Genomic DNA, 20,184 nt, shown 5'->3' with positions numbered 1-20,184 from the left:
TGATATATGTGACCCATCTCCACGAAATGAGTCTTATGGGTGCAGTTCTACCAGTGCGACTTAAGACTCATTTCGTGGCGACGGGTCACATATAATATATGAAAATGTAAAATAAATAGTAATAGGAAAGACGAAAAGTTAATGGTAACCCAGACGCAGCCATAAGTCTTACTACAGTCAGTGCAGTCGAGGCTGAAACGCAATCGGCTCGGTACGGTCAATCAGGTGGGTGTCCTGGTCCACTTCTATGAGTCTGGTACATACATTAAGACCAGTGTTGGGGAATAGCTAACTAAAATTAGCAACGCTACTAACTTAACTACTTTGTTCAGTAGCTTATAAGAAGTGTAACTACTTCTAAAACGATGTAGCTTTTCCAGTAACTTCTTTTTTTGCACAAATAGCGACGTAACATGGTAAAATGTTATGTAGTTAAAATACTATAGGTTGTAGTCGACTTACATACGACTTATCTATGCCACTTACGCCTAATCGACTGTACGGCCGCTCGGATACCGCGGATATGTGGCTACGTCTGCGTTGTGTCTGGCAGTGTGAGAGTTCCCCCACGTTAGGGCATAGCACAGTGTTTCCCAACCCAGTCCTCAGGGACCCCGGACTGTCCACGTTTTTGCTCCCTCTCAGCTTCCTGCCAATCAGGAACCATGTGCACTAGGAGCTGAGAGGAAGCAAAAACATGGACTGTCCGGGGCCCCCGAGGACTGCGTTGGAAAACACTGGTATAGCGGTTTCCATCCAGACTGCCGTGATAGAAGTGTCACTAAAAGTAGTGTACTACAATACACAATGTGGTGCATCACAAAGTTGGCTGTATCAGCTGATTTGGTAACAGTTGTGTAAGTATCAGAATGCAAGACAGAGTTTAAGTAGCATAAAGTAAGAGAATGAAACTAAGATGCTGAACGATTGTCTTGTTTTTAATGGGTATTTCTTTGAAATTTGCCTTTGCTGTACACTCTGTACAGTACTGTACACTCATACACTATAAAAATGTAAAGTGAAGATCATTTAAAATAATCAAAATAATAACAAAATAAAAGCAAATAAAAGTGGAAATTAGACAACACTGACTACGTGTTTTCCGCAGCATCCTATACGCCTATATTTTGCGAATGTTTATTTTGCAAGAACATGCAGTTATTTCCCCCCATAACTCCTGAGACAACAGAGAAACACAAATTAGATCACGGAATGAAATTCTGAAACGACCAAAATCTCATATCTCAATAACGATATATATCACAACTGCACATCATATTTATGGATTTTTTTTCTACAGATCAGCTGCGGCAGGAATTGGACAAAAATCGGCAAATAAAAAGGAGCGAGGTCACAAATATATGGGAAGTACTAAACTCTTTTTAGGTGTACACATTGCTCTGTATTTTTGTGGATACAATTTAACACAACACAACCTCCATATTAACGAATAGTGATGTAGGCCTATTTGTGATTTACTACAGATCAGCTGTGGTATGGAACATCTAAGAGGTCTCTGTGAAGGTCTCATTTTGAATTCTCTCACAAGCTTTACATTCCCTCGCAATACTTTTTTTGTTAATAATAATAATAATAATAATAATAATAAGAAGAAGAAGAAGAAGAAGAACTGTAAAAGAACACACTGTAAAAACAAATATAATATCTGGAAAAATATTAAATATACTGTATTACAAACACTGAAAGATATCACAGCTGGAAAACTGCATATAAACTAACTTTACCGTAGTATCGCAGTTAAGGTTTAAACTCGGACCCTCTTTCTGGAATATTGCAGTATGGATCTGCATATCCTCACATACATCATCAAACGATAATACCAGGTAGGTAGGCTACAGTATACCTGAAAGTGGTTTCGAGTTTATGACACCATGGTTCAATACCACAGCTGATTTGCTGACAGTCACTGGCAGTGAATGGACACAGTGCAATTATGAATGTAAATACAAATAAAAACACATAATATTAAAGTTAATGGTGCACATTGTCCCCCATAATTCAATGCTTAAAGCATATTTTAAGATAACATAGATCTTTATTGTCACTATTACAGAAACAGTGAAAAACAGTTTAGCAGCATAAGTAATAAATGAGAAATAAGAATAACACACAAAATGAGACAGACATCCTATTACAGTGTGAGTGTCTGAGTACAATGTGTACAGTATGTCAGTCGAGGTAGTGTGTGCTTAATGACCTGCCCTAAGCATAGAATTACATAGAAGACAGTCATTCGGGGGGTGGATACTGTTTCACGGAAACAGTCATTCAGAGGGTGGGGGGATGGGTACATTTTACTGCCTGTGGGTAAAATTTTACAGGAAATGTCTGCATTATTTGGGTTTATGCATGCTGTCGCGTTGTAGCATGTGGGCAAGTGTATATTGAGATCACGTGTGTGCCACACCCCTGACACACCCCTTGACACGCCCCCCCTGACACACCCCTTGACACACACCCCTGACACGCCCCTTGATACACACCCCCTGACACGCCCCCTGATTACCCACGTGTGCTTCCCCGATCTTGCCCAGCTGTGTCCTATTATTTTTGCCCAGTCCTGTCTATTTGAGTCCACGTCTTGCTCTGCCTTTTGTCCATCATTAATGTTAGTTTGTTGCCGTCTGCCCTGTCGTCCCGGTCCCTGATTAAACCCTCGTTTTCCCACAATCCTGCCTACCTGCCTCATCCCTCCCCGCTTCCTGCTTGACCGTCCAACCCAAAACTCTGACAGAAGGGAAGTCACAAATGTAATACGGTCCAGAAATAGACAGGAAGTGATCCACAAATGTGCAAAACATGTTTGACTTGTACAAATCACTCCTCACTTTTGGGCATATGATTTTACACAACACAAATTTAAAAACACATATTTGTGGATTGTCTTCTGTGGGTTACAAATAATAAATTCCAATAAAAACTTCCATATAAGTGCCACATCCCATGAGGCATGTGTCCTTGCAAATTGTTATCCAAACATTAAGTATTACCGAATGAAATGGCTTTGATCTCATTAACTACTTTTTCTCTGTAGCTTGTAGTATAGCCAACTACCACGTTAAACAGCAGCTTGGCTGTAGCTTAGCTACTTTTAATCATAATTAGCTTGTAGCTTGAAAACCATTTAAAAGTAGCTTCCCCAACACTGATTAAGACCTACGCTTACTTGTATCAAATCACTTGTATTTTGTTGTCCATGTTCTTGTCTGCATGCACATCTGACAGAATCACTTTGATGCCATCTTCTACCCATCTTATCATATGACTTTCTCGCTTTGAAAGCCCCTCTTCGTGCCGCCACATCCCGCACGGAGGTCAGTGCGCATCCAGTTGTGCGAGATCTCCGAACGCTCTCCTACTTTGCATTCGTATCGCAGCACATGCTCCTACCAATTTATTTTATTTGTTAACCGGGAGATGGTGATAAACAGTCGATTTCCAGTCTGAGACATCTCAACTTGCATTATCTGGCTGGATATCAATGCAAAAAGAGTGCAATAAATCAAGCAGGAACTGTTCCCAATATATATATAACATACACGGATACACGGATGTCCGAGACATCCTGTCCGGAGTGCAGCCCTGCCCTTGTACCTTAGGACAGACTCCCGACCCCTCCCTGTGAGGCAGACTGGGATAAGCGGCAGGAAGATGGATGAATGGATGTATGGCCATCCATTCTGCATGGCACCTGTCCACTAGAGGGTGATAGTGAGCCCAGAGCTCTGGCAGGAGAGGGGCAGCGAACACACAAAGTTAGAAATTGTGGGCAATTCAGTGACACTGGCTGTATAGATTGTTACAAAATTAATGTACAAAAATGCTGAGTCTATAGGACACATGTTACAAAAGTGCATAAAGAAGGCAGAGATAATTACACGAGGGTTTGCTGGTACTTGTGAGTCGCTCTTCTCCATGCAGGTGCTCACATGCGTGGGACGAGTGTGACGGTACACAGCGTCAGAAGCGAAGTAACGCATTTCTACGTGTCATTCTGTTCCAGAGCAAAACATGAGCACATGATCATTTTGGCAGGGCCGTCCCGCACAACGCCCCCCCCCTCCCTTTCAAGAACTCAATGAGGGCCAATTAGGCCTCTCATCACCCCCGCATCCCACAGCCGTGTGTCATCCCTCATGTTTGTCATTTAACTCTGTGTGCTCCCTGTACAACACTGGAATCTGTAAGGGCACCAGTCCATCGGGGGGGGGGGGGGGGGCTATCACACACAAAGACACACCATTCAGAGTCACCCCAAAATGGGGAGGGGGAAATTCCCACACAGATAGGGACACTTCAAACCTGTCAACCTTGGGCGGCCATGATGAGGAACAGAAAGAGGAGAACATAGGGGTGACATATGGGCTCATTTGGGGCACTGGAGCGGAGGGGCAGCTGGCGAGAGGCGGTGCTCTGGGGCTCACCGCTGGACCCTTCATCATTCTGACATGAGAGAGGCTGTATCCCACCACGACATTGCCGGCGATGAGGAGAACAGAGACCAGGAGAAACAGGCTCTGCTCCTGAAGCTCTCCAACAATAGATCAGGGAATGTGTTCCTGGCTTTTTCACACCCGATACACAGTGTGCAGCTGCAAACCTGACTGCAAGCAGCGCCCTGAGGTGAAAAGGCTGCATTTTAGAGATGTAGAGGGCCATTTCGAGGGGCTGTCCTGTCAATAACCTGGGTGGCTGATGCCAGCTCTTCTCGGATATCAGAAAGAGCAAACTTTAACAAAGAGGTTGGAAAGCGGGAGGAAGTCAGGAGGCAAAACATTTATACCCTCAACCCCCCCTCCCCACCAGTTAAAACACACCCACAAACAAATGGGGAGGGGGCAGGGTCCCCACCTTGTACAGGCCCTGGTTGCAGCCGTTGTAGGTGCTCTCCATGGTGTAGCTCCTGAGCACTCCCATCTCGCGCCACAGCACCACGCGTGCCGTGGGCTCCCGCGATCGTTCCACCACAAAGCTGCAGCTGGCCAGGGAGAAGGCAGGGGCCACGCCATCCAGGGCCTGCGGGATCGTCTGGAACACCACGGGAATGAAAAAGTGAGCACCATAGGCCAAGATGGCCACCCTCTTCACACTTTAGATACCCACAAATCAGCATAACATCCATCCATTGCCCAAACCACTTATCCTTCTGGGTTGCGGGGGGTCCGGAGCCCATCCCGGAGGCAGAGAACAAGCCTGGACAGGGGGCCAGCCCATCACAGTCAGCATAATTTTTCTTATGTTAAACACTAAAACAGGAAAACTGAGAAAGACACGACCTCTAGTAAAGCTTAAAGCTAAATTTAAGCTCCTAACCGAGGAGAGGGCCCACACACCTGATAGCCAATGTCCTCCTGCAGTCCTGCGACAGGAACCCCACATCCTGACTTCTGGAGGGTCTCCTTGGCGCTGCAGCCATAAAGGAAGAAATTCTTCTTCCTCGAGTGCCCATGGTAGTCGCAGAACACCTTTGAGAGAGTATCAGTGTCAGTTACACTGATTTGAAAGGTTTTTTTCTCTGTACTGGTTTGACTTAAAGGAGAAATGATCAGATAGAGATGAGTCAGGATGCTCTACGCTCCACTGAGCACAATTAACCTCCCAATGAGGGGACATGACAAGGTTTTTGTTTTTCCTTTAAACTCCACAAGGCTCCGCATGCAATCTGTACAAAGAAGTGTCTCTTGCAGGGGAGACACTAATGGGGCCCGAGGCAGGATGTTTACGACCAGACCACAGGGTGCAAAGCGGCGCCACTCCCCGTTAATTAAATGTTCAGCGGAAATTCCAATCAGCTCTAAAACCATGGCATTGAGTCTTTCACATGTCTAAATCGAGCCCACAGGTAAATGTGTTAAATGACCATCACAACGATCCCTTTGGGGCAGACTGGACAGTGCTTTAATATGTGGAAGATCCTTGTATAACTATCTGTAAATGCAGCCAGGTTCCAGCAGACTTAGAACACACTGTAAATAATGTAAAACATGGAAACAGTGACATTTCTGTTAGCATTTTTGAAACGTGTCTAATGCAGTCTGATCTACCACTGTAAAGGAAGCCACATGAAAGAAGTGGCCTCAAATGAAAGAATCTTCAGACAAAACCATCCATCTCCTCAACATGTATCCAGTACAGGGTAATGGAAAGCAAAGGGACTCACTGGACAGGAGAACAGCACAAAAGGGAATTTTATAGGAGAATTCATCTCACTACACACCTTGGGACTGCAAGAGTTTAAAACCCCAACCCCAAAGAGCTGAGGCAACAGTGCTACTCACTGACGCATAGTGCGAGTGGTCAGTCTGCTGCCAACTGCTGCAGTAGATCAGGCAGCTGTGGAAAGTTCAGTTTCACAAAGTTCAAATCCAGACCAAGATTTTGTGTCAGCCAAACAAATTGAGTATAACGAGTCATAGCCACAAACTACTCAACTACTTGGTTGAAACAATATCTTGCTCTGAATTTGTACTTTCTGAACCCGAACTTTCCACTTCTGAGAACAAAAATATTTATTTGTCACCAAGCTGAAGGATGAGCCCCCCAGTGGTGGGAGGGTGGTGCTGTAGACCCACCAGTGGACTCCGGCCGACGCTGGCGAGATAGGAGAGGAGGCCCTTAGTGTGGTAGATGGTAGGGCTCAGCGTGGCATCAGGCTTTACCCACTGCCGGTTCAAGTCCATGCCACTTAGCGAGCAACGATGCCTGTAACAAGCCAGGGGGAGTTATTTAGGACATGGGGTGGAGGGGGTGGGGTGGCTGGGGACTGGAAATTCACAGATAATTATTCCAAGGTGGTCCAGTCAATCCAGAAAAACCCGGAAAGTCTGGAATTAATTATACAAGGAAAACAAATATAAGGAGAGAGAGGGAAAAGGACAGAGCATTTGGGAAGGGGAGCATAATAATGCATCTCCCCAGGGGCCACTCCTCACTGCTATTAAAGTAAAACAATAAATGGAAAATAAAAATAAACAGAGGCAGCAATTTCAGGTCCAGAAAGTAAAAATCCAGACCAGGATTTTGTTTCAACCAACCAGCTGAGTACTCTGTGACTGTCACTCTTTATGCTCCACTGCTTGGTTGAAAGTAAATCATGGTCTGGATTTTTACTTCCTGGACCTTAAATGTCCACCTCTGAAAATAAATGAACGACAAAACTTTCCTAGAACTCAGTGGAGAAGTAAAGCTTCAGTAAAGGCAGCTGAAGATGGGATGGGGGGAGGAGTAAGGAGTCTATTCTCTGAGGGAAACAGCAATGGGGTGTGGAGCCTCATGGGGATAAGGCAGGACACTCCCCCACCCACCCACCCACCCAACTGATGAATGTCATGGGGCCAAATAGCAACTCTGAGAACTGTGGGTCTGCGTGCTGCGTGGGTCAGCGTGTTGGGGGCTTTCTGTCATGTCGCCGTGGGCTCCTTTCATGGTACTGCACTGTGATAGGCTGGAGGCTGTGACAGCTGGAGGTGTGGGAGGCTTGATGGAGTCGAGCCTTAAGTGCAGCCGGGCTGTCAGGGCGGAAACTCACACACACAATGCAAAACAGAAAAAACATACTCACACATAAGCCCACAAGCCCATGGAAACCCGTGGACAAAGCGAATGCACACAAACAAAATTCACATCTGAATACACTAAGACACAAATGCACACACACACACATGCAAACACCCACTGGCCAGTCCTTGAACGCTACAGCAGTCAGAATATTCATAAATCTAACATGCCACGAGGAAAGGCAAGCTTGTTTGGTGAGCGACTTTGGCGGCATGACCCTGATGACACCATGGCTGGATGCACCCCCGCCCCCCCCCCCCCCCCCCCCCAACCCACATACAGCAGGGTGAGAAACTCAGAATCCTTCAGGAAGCAATTACAACAAATAAAAAATGAGGGGGAGGCGTGTTTGTGGGCGCCGAGTGGGTGCCGGCTGACCAAGCAAAATACAGCCTGTTCTGAGGGCAAGCACGGAGGGGGGAGAGGAAGAGCAAGGCGATTAACCAACACAGCTGGGGAGGATGACAGAGCATAACTGGGAGCGTTCCTCATAGGACCGTAAAGAGGAAGCAGGATCTTCAAACTCAGCTGAAACTTCACTGGTCATGACTGATGGTTCATTGGCTAAATGAGTGATGACCCCCATGGGTTTCATCAGGAGGTAACAGTCCAGAGCGTGACCAAAATATGCAACTCGTATAGAAAGTCATTTGTTATTGGTGTATCGTAACTGATAAGTAAATACAGCAAACATTAGCAGAGACGCCACCCTGCAGCTGAGCCAGCAGCAGCTGACAGGATACCTTCGCAGAAGCGGATAGCGGCTAACCTTGGTCGGTGTCCACTTCATTTCCCCAATTCGTTTCTTGGCAGTGCCTTTCAAACCCAAAGCGACTTATCTACTGCAGTTTCTGCTCAAGCCTCTGTCACCTGTAATTTTTATCAGCAGGAGTTTTGCTGTGAGGGTTTTTCTGTCTATCTTAAACAACATTTTAAATCAGAGCCCAGCCTTTGACCATGCAGAGGCCGGCCTCCTTGAACGTCCATGAAGTCCACTTTTAAAAATGACCGTGGCCTGACCTCACCTCCATGCCAGCAGGCGTGACGTGCGTTCTTGAACAACGATGAAGTCATCGAAGGGTGGGGTAGGAAAAAAAAAAGGAACATGGTGGAAAGAAGGGCAGAGCAGACCCGAATATTCCTGCAATGTGTTTTATAATCCAGCAAATTCACGTTTGCTGAGTACGGGGGTAAGAGCCACATAAAATGCCAATATTCAGATTTATGGCTTATAGTTAAATCTACCGAGTACAGAACACCGAGATGCCCGTGACATGTTTCCACGCACGTCGTTTTTGCTGTTGAACACTCCCCATTCCCGGGGTGCGGACTGACACCCCGCCAAAAGTGCCCCTCACTCCTCATGAAGCAATGTGGTGAATGGAAGGCCACTGCAACTTATCGCTCCTGATGAAGGTCAGCGGACTGAAGGTTGCCATTCAGCATACCTCCTGAAGAAGGTGGATTGAAGGCGACTGCTCCTCATCACCCTTGATGAAGGCCACAAGGCAGATTGAAGGCCATTGCTCTAATCGCTCCTGAAGAAGGCTATGTGGCGCTACTCTTCATCACTCCTGATGATGGTCACGCTGCAGACGGACGGTCACTACTCCTCTTAACTACTGATGAAGATCAGGTGGTAGTTTAAAGGCTGCTGCTCCTCAAGGCTCATGAGGAAGACCAGGCAGCAGACCAAAAGCTGCTGTTCCTTATTGCTCCTGATGAAAGCCATGTAGTGGATATAAGGCTGCTACTGCTCATCATTCCTGATCAAGCTTCGACTGAAGTTGAATTTAATGCTACTACTCTTCATCACTCCTGATGAAGGCCATGTGGATGATTGAAGGCCACTGATCCTCATCTTGATGATGGCCACAAGGCAGATATGGCTGCCACTCTTCATGGCATCTGGTGAAAGCTAGTTGCTGGATTAAAGTTTGCCAAAACATATTGATCGTGAAGAAGGTCAGGCGGCAGATAGAAAGCTGCTACTTCTCATCACTCTTGATGATGTTGTAATTGAAGGTCGATTGAAGGCCACTACTCTACATTGCTAATGATGAAGTCCATGCCAAGGATTAAAGGCTGCCACTTCTCATCGGACCTGAGGTAGGCCAAGCGATGGATTGAAATCTGCTACTCCTCATCGCTCCTGACGAAGGTCTGATTGAAGGCCATTTCTCATTATCGCTCCTGATGAAGGCCATGCGGCGGATTACAGTGGATCACATTGTAGATCAATTTAGCTTCCTCAATGACTCAAGTAAATTAGTTAAACAGGATCTACCTCCTAAATCTTTCTTAACTATCTCTCAGTATGATACTTGAATCCAGGTAATCTACTATTTTTGTCTGGATTATACAATCCCAAATCAGAAAAAGTTGGGACGGTATGGAAAACGCAAATAAAAAAAGAAAGTAGTGATTTCTAAATTTACTGTGACTTGTATTTTCATTTCATTCAGACAATATGAACACAAAATATTTCATGTTTTGTCTGGTCAACTTCATCTATCCATTTTCCAAACCGCTTATCCTACTGGGTCGCGGGGGGTCCGGAGCCTATCCCGGAAGCAATGGGCACGAGGCAGGGAACAACCCAGGATGGGGGGCCAGCCCATCGCAGGGCAGGAGGAATGAGGGTACGAGTACTTGACTGGCCTGCCTGCAGTCCCGACCTGTCTCCTGTCTCCAATAGAGAACGTGTGGCACATTTTGAAGCACAAAATGCGACAACGAAGACCCAGTACGGTTGCGTAAAACTTATTTTCAGGAAGAACGGGACAAAATTACACCTGAAACACTTCATCACTTGGTGTCTTCAGTCCCTAAACATCTTTTAAGTGTTGTGAAAAGGAATGGCAACATTAAAAAGTGATAAATGCTTTACTGCCCCAACTTTTTTTGAAATGTGTTGCAAGAACCAACATTGAAATACGTGTTTATTTTGAGAAAAACAATAAAATTAAAATAATGTGCTGTTGTATTGTTTTCAATGTAATACAGGTCAAAGATAATTTAACAAAGTGCTGTTTTCAGTTTGATTTTCATTTTACATACAGTCCCAACTTTTTCTGATTTGGGGTTGTAGCTTCCATTACTTTCCCAGTTGTGCAAGTTAAACTAATTGGCCTAAAGTTTGCAGGATTACTTCTATCCCCTTTTTGAATATGGGTGTTATATTAGCATGCTTCCAATTAGATGGTAGCACACCAGCAGATAAAGATTTGTGAAATAATAAAGTTAAAGGTCAGCAAATCATATCCCTTATCTATTTTAAAACTATAGGTAAGATTCCATCAAGGCCCTGCGATTTATTTATTTAATTTATATGAGCAATGCTCATAATTGCTCTTGATGAAAGCGTGTCGGATTGTAGGTTGCTGCTCCTCATTGCTCCTGATGAAGGTCTTATTGTAGGTGGATTGAAGGGCACTGCTCTTCTTTGCTTCTGATGAAGGCCATGTGGTGGAGTTTAGCCTCCCGCTCTTCTTCACGCCTGATGAAGGCTAGGCGGCAGACTGAAGGCTGCTACTCCTCATCACTCCTGATTAAGGTCAGATTGAAGGCCACTGCTCATCAATGCTCCTGATGAAGCCCAAACGATGGATTGAAAGCTGCTGGTCCTCTTTTCTCATGATAAAGGCCACACAGTGGACTGAAGGCTGAGACGCCTCATCTCCCCCAAGCGAAGCCAGTTGGCATATTGGTCGCTGCTGTTCCTTATCACTCCTGATGAAGGTCATGTGGCACATTGCACTACTACTCATTGCTCCTGGTGATGGTCATGCAATGGATTGAAGGCTGTTGCTCCTCTTCACTCTTGATGAAGGCCAGGGGGTGAATCGAAGGCTGCCATTCCTCATTACTCCTGATGAATGCCACACTGCAAATTCAAGACTGCTACTCCTCATCGTTCCTAGTGACAACCACGCGATGGATTGAAAGTGCCGCTCATAAACGCTCCTGATGAAGGCCACACGATGGGTTTAAGGCTGCTGCTCCTCATTGCTCCTGATGAATACCACATGGCGGATTTAAGGTTGCCACTACTCATCACTCCTGATGAAGGCCACACGATGGATTGAAGGCTGCCATTCCTCATTGCTCCTGATGAAGGCCACACTGCAGATTGAAGGCTATTGCTCCTCTTTCCTCCTGATAAAATCCCCATGGCGACTGAAGGCTGCTGCTCCTCTTCACTCCTGAAGAATACCACACGGCGGATTGAAGGTTGCCGCTACACATTGGTTCTGATGAAGGTCACATGGCGACTGAAGGCTGTTGCACCTCATCACTCATGATTAAGGCTATATGTCCGATTGGACATTCAATGCTCCTGATGAAGACCACGTTGCACATTGAAGGCAAATTCTCCTCATCACTCTTCATGAAGGTGATGTGGTGGACTGAAACAGATTTTTTTAGGCGTAGTGGGGGAATTGTTGCATCATTAAGTAAGAGTATTGCTGAGTATTGCACTAAGTATTGCTGTTATGTGTCTAGAAATCCAGAAATGAGAGAAATGAACTAACAAGTATAGAATTTACTTTTCTGTCATTGGTTTTAGGGAAGAAAATCACAAAAGAAGCATCATGTGGCATGAAAAGGATTTTGTGCACTGGGCAAAATAATTAGTGAGATATGATACCTAAATGGGGGCGGCATGGTGGTGCAGTGGTTAGCATTGTTGCCTAACACCTCTGGGACCCGAGTTTGAGTCTCTGCCTGAGTTACATGTGTGTGGAGTTTGCATGTTCTCCCCATGTCGTCGTGGGGTTTCCTCCGGGTACTCCGGTTTCCCCCCCACGGTCCAAAAACATGCTGAGGCTGATTGGAGTTGCTAAATTGCCTATAGGAGTGCATGTGTGAATGAATGGTGTGTGAGTGTGCCCTGTGATGGGCTGGCCCCCCATCCTGGGTTGTTCCCTGCCTCATGCCCATTGCTTCCAGGATAGTATCCGGTTTGGAAAATGGATGGATGATACCTACAGTAAATGAGAGAAGTACTCTCTGAGTTTAAATTTATTCATAAGACAATACTTGGTTTCAGAGACCCAGTGCTCACCTTCGTTGCCACTCTGCATCACCCATGAAATCATTCTGCTGATGCATCTGCTGAACAAATATGAATTCATATTTGGAATATTTGGAATTTATGCAATTCAATCAGAACTTGGTCAGGCCAAGTTTGTCCCAGGGTGGTGGAACATCCTGAAGGATTGGGATGACCCAAGAGCTGTGAGGAGACCAGCTGAGTCTTCATGCCATAACCATTCTTTCCTAGCTTCTTGGAAGTGTTCCCCTAAACACACATCCAGCATGCACCTGTGGAACCCCAGTATTCTACAGTGCTAGATTCGGGGGATGCTCGGCATAATGGGTAGGAGGTACAACACCATTTGATGCACATTGGGTCAGGAGTTACCACAACAAGGTGGAAAAGAGAAGGTAGTTGGATCAGAACCCAGGGAGCTCAGCTGCTGTTATACCTTCAGAAAAGGTTCTTAACCCAGCTAGCATCAAAAATTACCCAGATGTTTAAATGTTCCAAATTTAAAACGAGCATTTTGCACTATTCTGTTTGCAAAATGGAAAAGGTACTGCTGTCTCTGAGGGGATCCTCAGCCACTTGTCGGACCCTCCCTTGCAGGTTTCTGTTTTGGACATTCTCCTCTCTGTGTACTCTTGACGCACAAAGCATTTCATCTTTATGGTTTATTTTCCGCTTTGAGTCAAGCGGAACAGTTTCATTTTTTCATTACTCCTGATACGGTGGGAAGGACACAATGTTTTGCCAAGTGGTATATTACACTGAAGTTGGTATATTGTATTCACTACAATAGTATTACAATGCAAAAAATAAATTGATGGACCTGTTATGATGCATTCCTGAGTGGTTGGAAATAGATTATTTTTTCTACAATAAGTAAAGTACATTTTATGTGTATTATAATATCTACACCAGGGTCACTCTTTGTGAAAACAGCTAAATGCTGAAAGGGATTAAAGTTACACTGACTTTTTAAATATGCTTTGATTCAATCAAAGTCACTCTTCGTTACCCATAATAATCAGATCCACTTAAAAGATCTGAGTAAAAAGGCCAAGGTTATACATGGGAACCTGTTTTAATTTCATAATGCTGCAGCCTCTGGCCCCTGTGAACACCTCTGTCAGCTTCTGCATAACACATCTGCTTTATCATATCCTTTTTAATGCTTTTTTTATGCCCTGGATACAAATTTCATGTCCCACAATGCATCACTGTGATCAAAACTAGGCTTGTCGCTCAGCCAAAGTCGCAAACTTAGTAACGAGAGGAAATGTTTGTTTTTCATCTCCATCTCATACCTCTCACTCATCTGTTCTACAAGGGGCCACAAACCAAACTGTTGGGGCACTTCATGTGCACACATAGCCCTTTTCTGCTTGTGCCAGGTTCCATGTCTGAAACTGAGAGCACTGCTGTGTGGGGAGGGGCTACAGGTGTGCTGTAAACCTCAGCAGAGCTGCATTTGCACTGGTTCCTTGAGAAAGAAGCTACTTTTTGGGGATAATAAGGAAGAGGGATGTGACAAACCTGAAAAAAAGGTTCCCTGTTCGGTCAAAATAAAGAGAGACACTTTCAGCAGGGTTCAGGCTGAAATCAGAACTTCATTTTGAGAACAGAAGACCTAACTACACTTGTAATAGTCTGGTGTGGGACCCTCACCTCCACAACAGCGGTATTCTAAAGTCACGATCCTAAAAGGGGTGTTACAGTCCCAGAATTTCCGCGTCGCAATGTTCACCTATATCGTTAGGCTTAATGGAGATCACAGCGAGTAGCCAATGCAGGGAGCCTCCTATCGACAGAGGAACACTCCTGCTACCATCACATTTGCTAGTTCTATTAGGTGGGAAATTGGAAAGTGGAAATTCATTTTCCTTTGTTTAGAATGGTCTGATGGTTTGGGAGATAAGGTCCGTGACCGGAGACCTGCTTCAGTAACTGAAACGGTGCAAGAAAATCAGCCGGGAGGTCAAACGGGAGCTGGGGACACCCCCCCCCCCCCCCCCCCAAGGGTCTGGCCTCACCGTACTGCCCTTAGACAGGACATTATCACATTTACAGCTGATACATGCCTCACTAGTAAAGCCCTATGATGTGGGAGCTATGAAAAAGAACAGAGGGGTCAGTCTATTGCTTCACATTTGAAAAGCTTGTATCTTCAGAAGCATTGAACTGCAAGACATTAGGGTGGATATTACTGGAAGATGGTGGGCAGGAGTCATGTGACCAGGGCTGAAGTGCTGATCACTTGTACCTGTGCGCCATTGTTGTTCCCTGTGATGTGTATAAATTCATGAGGCCTCAACGCTCCACAAGCCAGTCCTGCGACCCGCATTCCAGCTCAAATGTGTCCCAAGGCGCCTGAGCTTTTCCTGCTCCCACACCGTTCATTTGATTTTCTTTTCAGTCCCTGACATTGTGCATCTTTTTCAAACCCTGACCAGTCCCAAGGCAGGACGTTTTTCCAGTTTGGATCATTAAACTTCATAAAATGTTTATACCTACTGTAAAGATTCATCTTTGCTTGTCACGTCTTCTGGAATCAGAGACCCCTTGTCGCCTAGGCATTATCAGATATGAACCAAATATGTCTTAATTCATGTGTGTTTAAACATTTGTGGCCCAGCCGATCTCTTTAATAAAGAATTATTTTACTGATCTAATGCAGCCACTTCCAGGAGAGCAATAATCTACCTTCAGACTATTCTCTTTATGCCTCCTCCAACTTGCTCTCTGTAGGTGAAAGCGAGCTGACTGAAGAGCCTTGCTCAGAGCTGTCTGTGAAATGCTATGGAAATGTAGACCAGTTCTCAGGTTGGGCCATTTTGGCACCACAGGAGAACCAGCTTCCTGTCAGCACCGGTACTCAGGAAAAAGAGCGAAGAGTTAGAAGAGAGACAGGGACCGTATGATCACAGGCGCGGATGCATAGCCCACTGAGCCACAAACTGAGGTGGTCGCAGTCAATGGTGAAGCACAACAGTTATGCATATGGGAGACTTAAGTGGGCAAGATCAGGGAAAAGGATTCAGGGTCTTAAAGGAAAGTGGAAACTTTGATTTTGAATCTGACTGGTCAATGTCCAATAAACCTGGAAGCAGCTGCCATGGAAACCAGTTGATCGGTGGTATCACGGTCAGCATGGCTCCTCTCACTGGGCAGTCATAGCTCACCCGCCGCATAAAATGTCATGCTTTTACCCCCGATGGGACGGTTTCTGCCACGTAAGTATGGCAGGAGCCTCTCATAGAATGAATGATATGTCATTGACTTTAGGGCCACTCTGAGATGCGGTAAATGTGAGGGTCGTAATGTTTCATGTATTCATTATGTACTGTTCCTTCAAGTTACATCATTTTCAGTTCAGAATGCACAATGAAGCGAATGAATACATTTCTTGACAAGGACAGAATCTAAATTCGCAAGCAGATATTCAACACAAAAAAACATGCACATCTTGGCTGTGAGTTGGTTTCGGTTAATGCTGGTAACAGTCAGTCGTAATTGGCTGTTTGGGAATATTTCGCTTTCCAGTAACACCAGTACTGAAGAGAGTAACCCTAGTTGATTAGACCAAGACTGTCGGTTCTGTTACATAAAACTTGGATGTTGCGAGAAACACATTCAACATGCAAACTCATTAGAGATGACATCATCTGTGTGTGTGTGTGTGCATACGTGCATGTATGTGTGTGCGTGTGTGTATGTGTGCGTGTGTGTGCGTACGTGTGTGTATGTGTGTGCGTGTGTGTGTGCGCGTGTGTGTGTGTATGTGTGTGTATGTGTGTGTGTGTGTGCGTACATGCGTGTGTGTGTGTGTGCGTGTGTGTGTGTGTGTGTGTGTGTGTGTGTGTGTGTGTGTGTGTGTGTGCGTGCGTTTGTGTGTGTGTGTGTGTGTGTGTGTGTGTGTGACCGAAGCAAGGCAGAAAGAACTTCTGCAAGTTCCCCATGGCATTTAAGGCAATTATAAAGGAAATTCAGATAGGGCTAAAAAACAGATATTGGGGTGTATCTCTACAGAAATGCAACCATACTCGGGAGTAGAGAACACAGAATTTAGTTAATTTTTCATTATTATAATGCAGTCTTATTTTTGAATTATTATTTATTTTACATATTTAATTTTACAATGTGCAAATAAGTGTCTCTTAGGTTTTGACACATCGATAGACACATACCTTTTTGTTTACAACTGTGTCTAATTGTATTTGCAGTTTTAATAATGAACAATTTAAAAACAAATTCAGTTTTCCCTGTTGTACCAAAACTGCACCGAACCATGAACTCAAAACCATGATTTGTACTGAACCATGAATTTTTCATACGTCACACCCCTAGTGTAACATCGTCCCCTTTGGCCAACACTTTCTGTGAAGCCGACCTGCTGATGACTCACTCCGTTCGATGATCCACTTCTAGCATGTTAGCGAGGAAAACGACCTCAAAAATCCAAACAGAGACTCCAAAGGCATGAGCTGAACCATGGTGCTCAAACAGGGGGGGTTAAATGGAGAAACTCATGATAAATCATAATGGCCTCCTATAATGAGAGCAAAGGAACACTACAGTCTGCTCTAAAAATGTTTATTAAATAATGTTCGAATGCTTATATGTCAGTTACATATGAACACATAAATCCATAAGCAACATATTTACAGTATAAGCGGTTAACTGGGTGATATCTCTGCCTGAAAACTTATGTACGTTGTAAAATCTTTGGAGTAATGGGGCTATTGAAATATCTTATATTAACCTGTGATCATAGTTATAAAAAAGTTAAAGATAACACTATATATTTCCGTGGAAGTTGATCCGCCACTCGCTGATCAGTGGTGGGTGAGACGTATCTCCTGTATGATTTTGTCGTTTCATCACTCAGACACTCCATCAGCTGTACCTGGAGTTATTACTGTCATCCCTCCCCCCATTCTACACATTCATTGTTACAATGAAGTGCAGCCAAGCTACAGACACTAAAATACCCTGAAATATCCCCTGAAAGGCTGCCAGCTTTGCCCCTGAGCCACCATACCCCCCTCATGGAGCTATAAGCGCCGTGCAGAGTTGTGACGCCCCAGCCGGCCTCCTCCACATCAGGGTGCAGCACAGATGTCTCGCCGTTAAGACAGACATGAGGTGTGTTACAGGGCTTCCTGTTTAGGCTCCCTTCATGGCTCCCTGGAGGACTCCAGCCATGCATTCTTAATGCTGACGCTTTATTTACCGTTGGAAAAGGCCCCTTTTCCCAAGCACGCTCAGGTGAGGCCCTGAGCAGACAGCAGTCAGGCAATTTTACACAAATTAAAATGTTAATGGATGCTTATTAATTGATATCACAAATTCAACTGGTCTGTTGGGTTGAGTTTCAGCTGTACGGATGATAAAGGCCAGCCTGTAGACACACTGGTTAGCAGTACAGACAAGCCACAGACCATTTAGATCGATGAAGGAGGCTCTCTGGGAGGGATAAGTGATTGAGGTACCTGCAGACATGCTGCTTGGGAGACGCCTTTAGGGTGTGGGAACAGGAGCTGGACTGTCAGGCACCATATGACGACGCAGTGAGGCTGCTGTCACTTTCATATCATCACACATAGGCTGGGATGGGACAGTACGCTCCCTTTGAGCTCGGAAATGGCTGCAGCCTCCTTCCTGTGCCCCCATTTGATATATTCTGCGGGACATCACCTTTGGCAGGTCCCCTACCCCCCCCCCCCCGTTACACACCTACAATGCTTGTCCTAATGCTGGAGGGCAAGTCTGCGTGATGCCACTTGTTGTTGATGCTGAAATGACTAATGTTCTCTTCTGAACCTGTGTGAGGTACAGTGTCACCCTCAGACTGTATGTGAGGTACAGTGTCACACTCGGACTGTGTGTGAGGAACAGTGTCACCCTCGGACTGTGTGTGAGGAACAGTGTCACCCTCGGATTGTATGTGAGGTACAGTGTCACCCTCGGATTGTGTGTGAGGTACAGTGTCACCCTCAGACTGTATGTGAGGTACAGTGTCACACTCGGACTGTGTGTGAGGAACAGTGTCACCCTCGGATTGTGTGTGAGGTACAGTGTCACCCTCGGACTGTGTGTGAGGTACAGTGTCACCCTCGGATTGTGTGTGAGGTACAGTGTCACCCTCGGACTGTGTGTGAGGTACAGTGTCACCCTCGGACTGTGTGTGAGGAACAGTGTCACCCTCGGACTGTGTGTGAGGAACAGTGTCACCCTCGGACTCTGTGTGAGGTACAGTGTCACCCTCGGACTGTGTGTGAGGTACAGTGTCACCGTCAGACTGTGTGTGAGGAACAGTGTCACCCTCGGATTGTGTGTGAGGTAGTGTCACCCTTGGACTGTATGTGAGGTACAGTGTCACCCTCGGACTGTGTGTGAGGAACAGTGTCACCCTCGGACTGTGTGTGAGGTACAGTGTCACCCTCGGACTGTGTGTGAGGAACAGTGTCACCCTCGGACTGTGTGTGAGGTACAGTGTCACCCTCGGACTGTGTGTGAGGTACAGTGTCACCCTCAGACTGTGTGTGAGGAACAGTGTCACCCTCGGATTGTGTGTGAGGTAGTGTCACCCTTGGACTGTATGTGAGGTACAGTGTCACCCTCGGACTGTGTGGGAGGTACAGTGTCACCCTCTCCCTGCGACCCAGTAGGATAAGCGGTTTGGAAAATGGATGGATGGATATATTATCATGTAAAAGTACAATAAATGAGGCAGGGGGTAGGGCACGGCTGTGCTGGGCACACTGGAGGCGGGAGTCATGTCGATCTCTTAAACCAGTTTTTTAATTCAGCTTCATCGCTACTATCACTGCAGATGTCTCTCTTTTCCTCCCTGTCGCCGCAGCGAAGAGTCTCGCCACCCACCAGCCCTCAGCTGCTCCTCTTATTCTCTCTGTTTTTTTTTACTGTCCATGGGACGTTCTGAAGAGGATGCTAGCCCATTGGAGGGCACAGACACAGACACATCCATCCATGTACCCACTTGTCCTATTCATGGTTGCAGGGGGTTCAAAGCCTATGGGCTCAAGGCAGGGAACAACCCAGGATGGGGCACCAATCCATCTCTGGGGATACTCCCACACCAGTCACTCACACATGTACACCTACAGCTAATATGATAACTCCCATTAATCTCAACATGTTTTTGCACTGTAGGGGGAAACTGGAGTACCTGGAGGAAACCCCACGACGACACGGGGAGAAAATGCAAACTCCACACGCATGGAACGGTGATGGAGACTCAAACTCAGAGGTGTGAGTAAATAGTGCTACTCACCGCACCACCCCAACCAATACACACACTAAAAGCAATTTAGAGATGCCAACTGATATGACTAGACTGCGGGAGGAAGAGAGTAACTGGGGGAAGCGCAGAACATTCCACACACACATGGCAGGGGGTGTAAATCAAAACCACAAGCCCAGGGGTGTGACGTGGCAGCGATACTAACTGAGACAGCATAGCACCTCATTATTCTAACTGGGGAAAACTCGGCACATATTAAACCTGTGTAAAGGGATTTCATTTCATGTTTCTG

General features: G+C 45.6%; 1 protein-coding gene across 1 annotated transcript in view; it reads right to left on the bottom strand.

The window, feature by feature from the left end:
* The window catches only part of LOC125706798 (cytosolic carboxypeptidase 4), a 157,703-nt gene that overhangs the window by 44,093 nt on the left and 93,426 nt on the right, over positions 1-20,184 (bottom strand). The window contains exons 21-23 of the mRNA XM_048973633.1: positions 6,594-6,723; positions 5,355-5,486; positions 4,873-5,049 (exon numbers count right to left, since the gene is read on the bottom strand). Coding sequence (XP_048829590.1) covers positions 4,873-5,049; positions 5,355-5,486; positions 6,594-6,723 — 439 coding nt within the window. The remainder of the gene's footprint in view (positions 1-4,872; positions 5,050-5,354; positions 5,487-6,593; positions 6,724-20,184) is intronic.

Source organism: Brienomyrus brachyistius, chromosome 13 (assembly GCF_023856365.1).
Source record: "Brienomyrus brachyistius isolate T26 chromosome 13, BBRACH_0.4, whole genome shotgun sequence".
NCBI classification, from domain to species: Eukaryota; Metazoa; Chordata; class Actinopteri; order Osteoglossiformes; family Mormyridae; genus Brienomyrus; species Brienomyrus brachyistius.
This window is presented reverse-complemented; position numbering and strand designations above follow the sequence as displayed.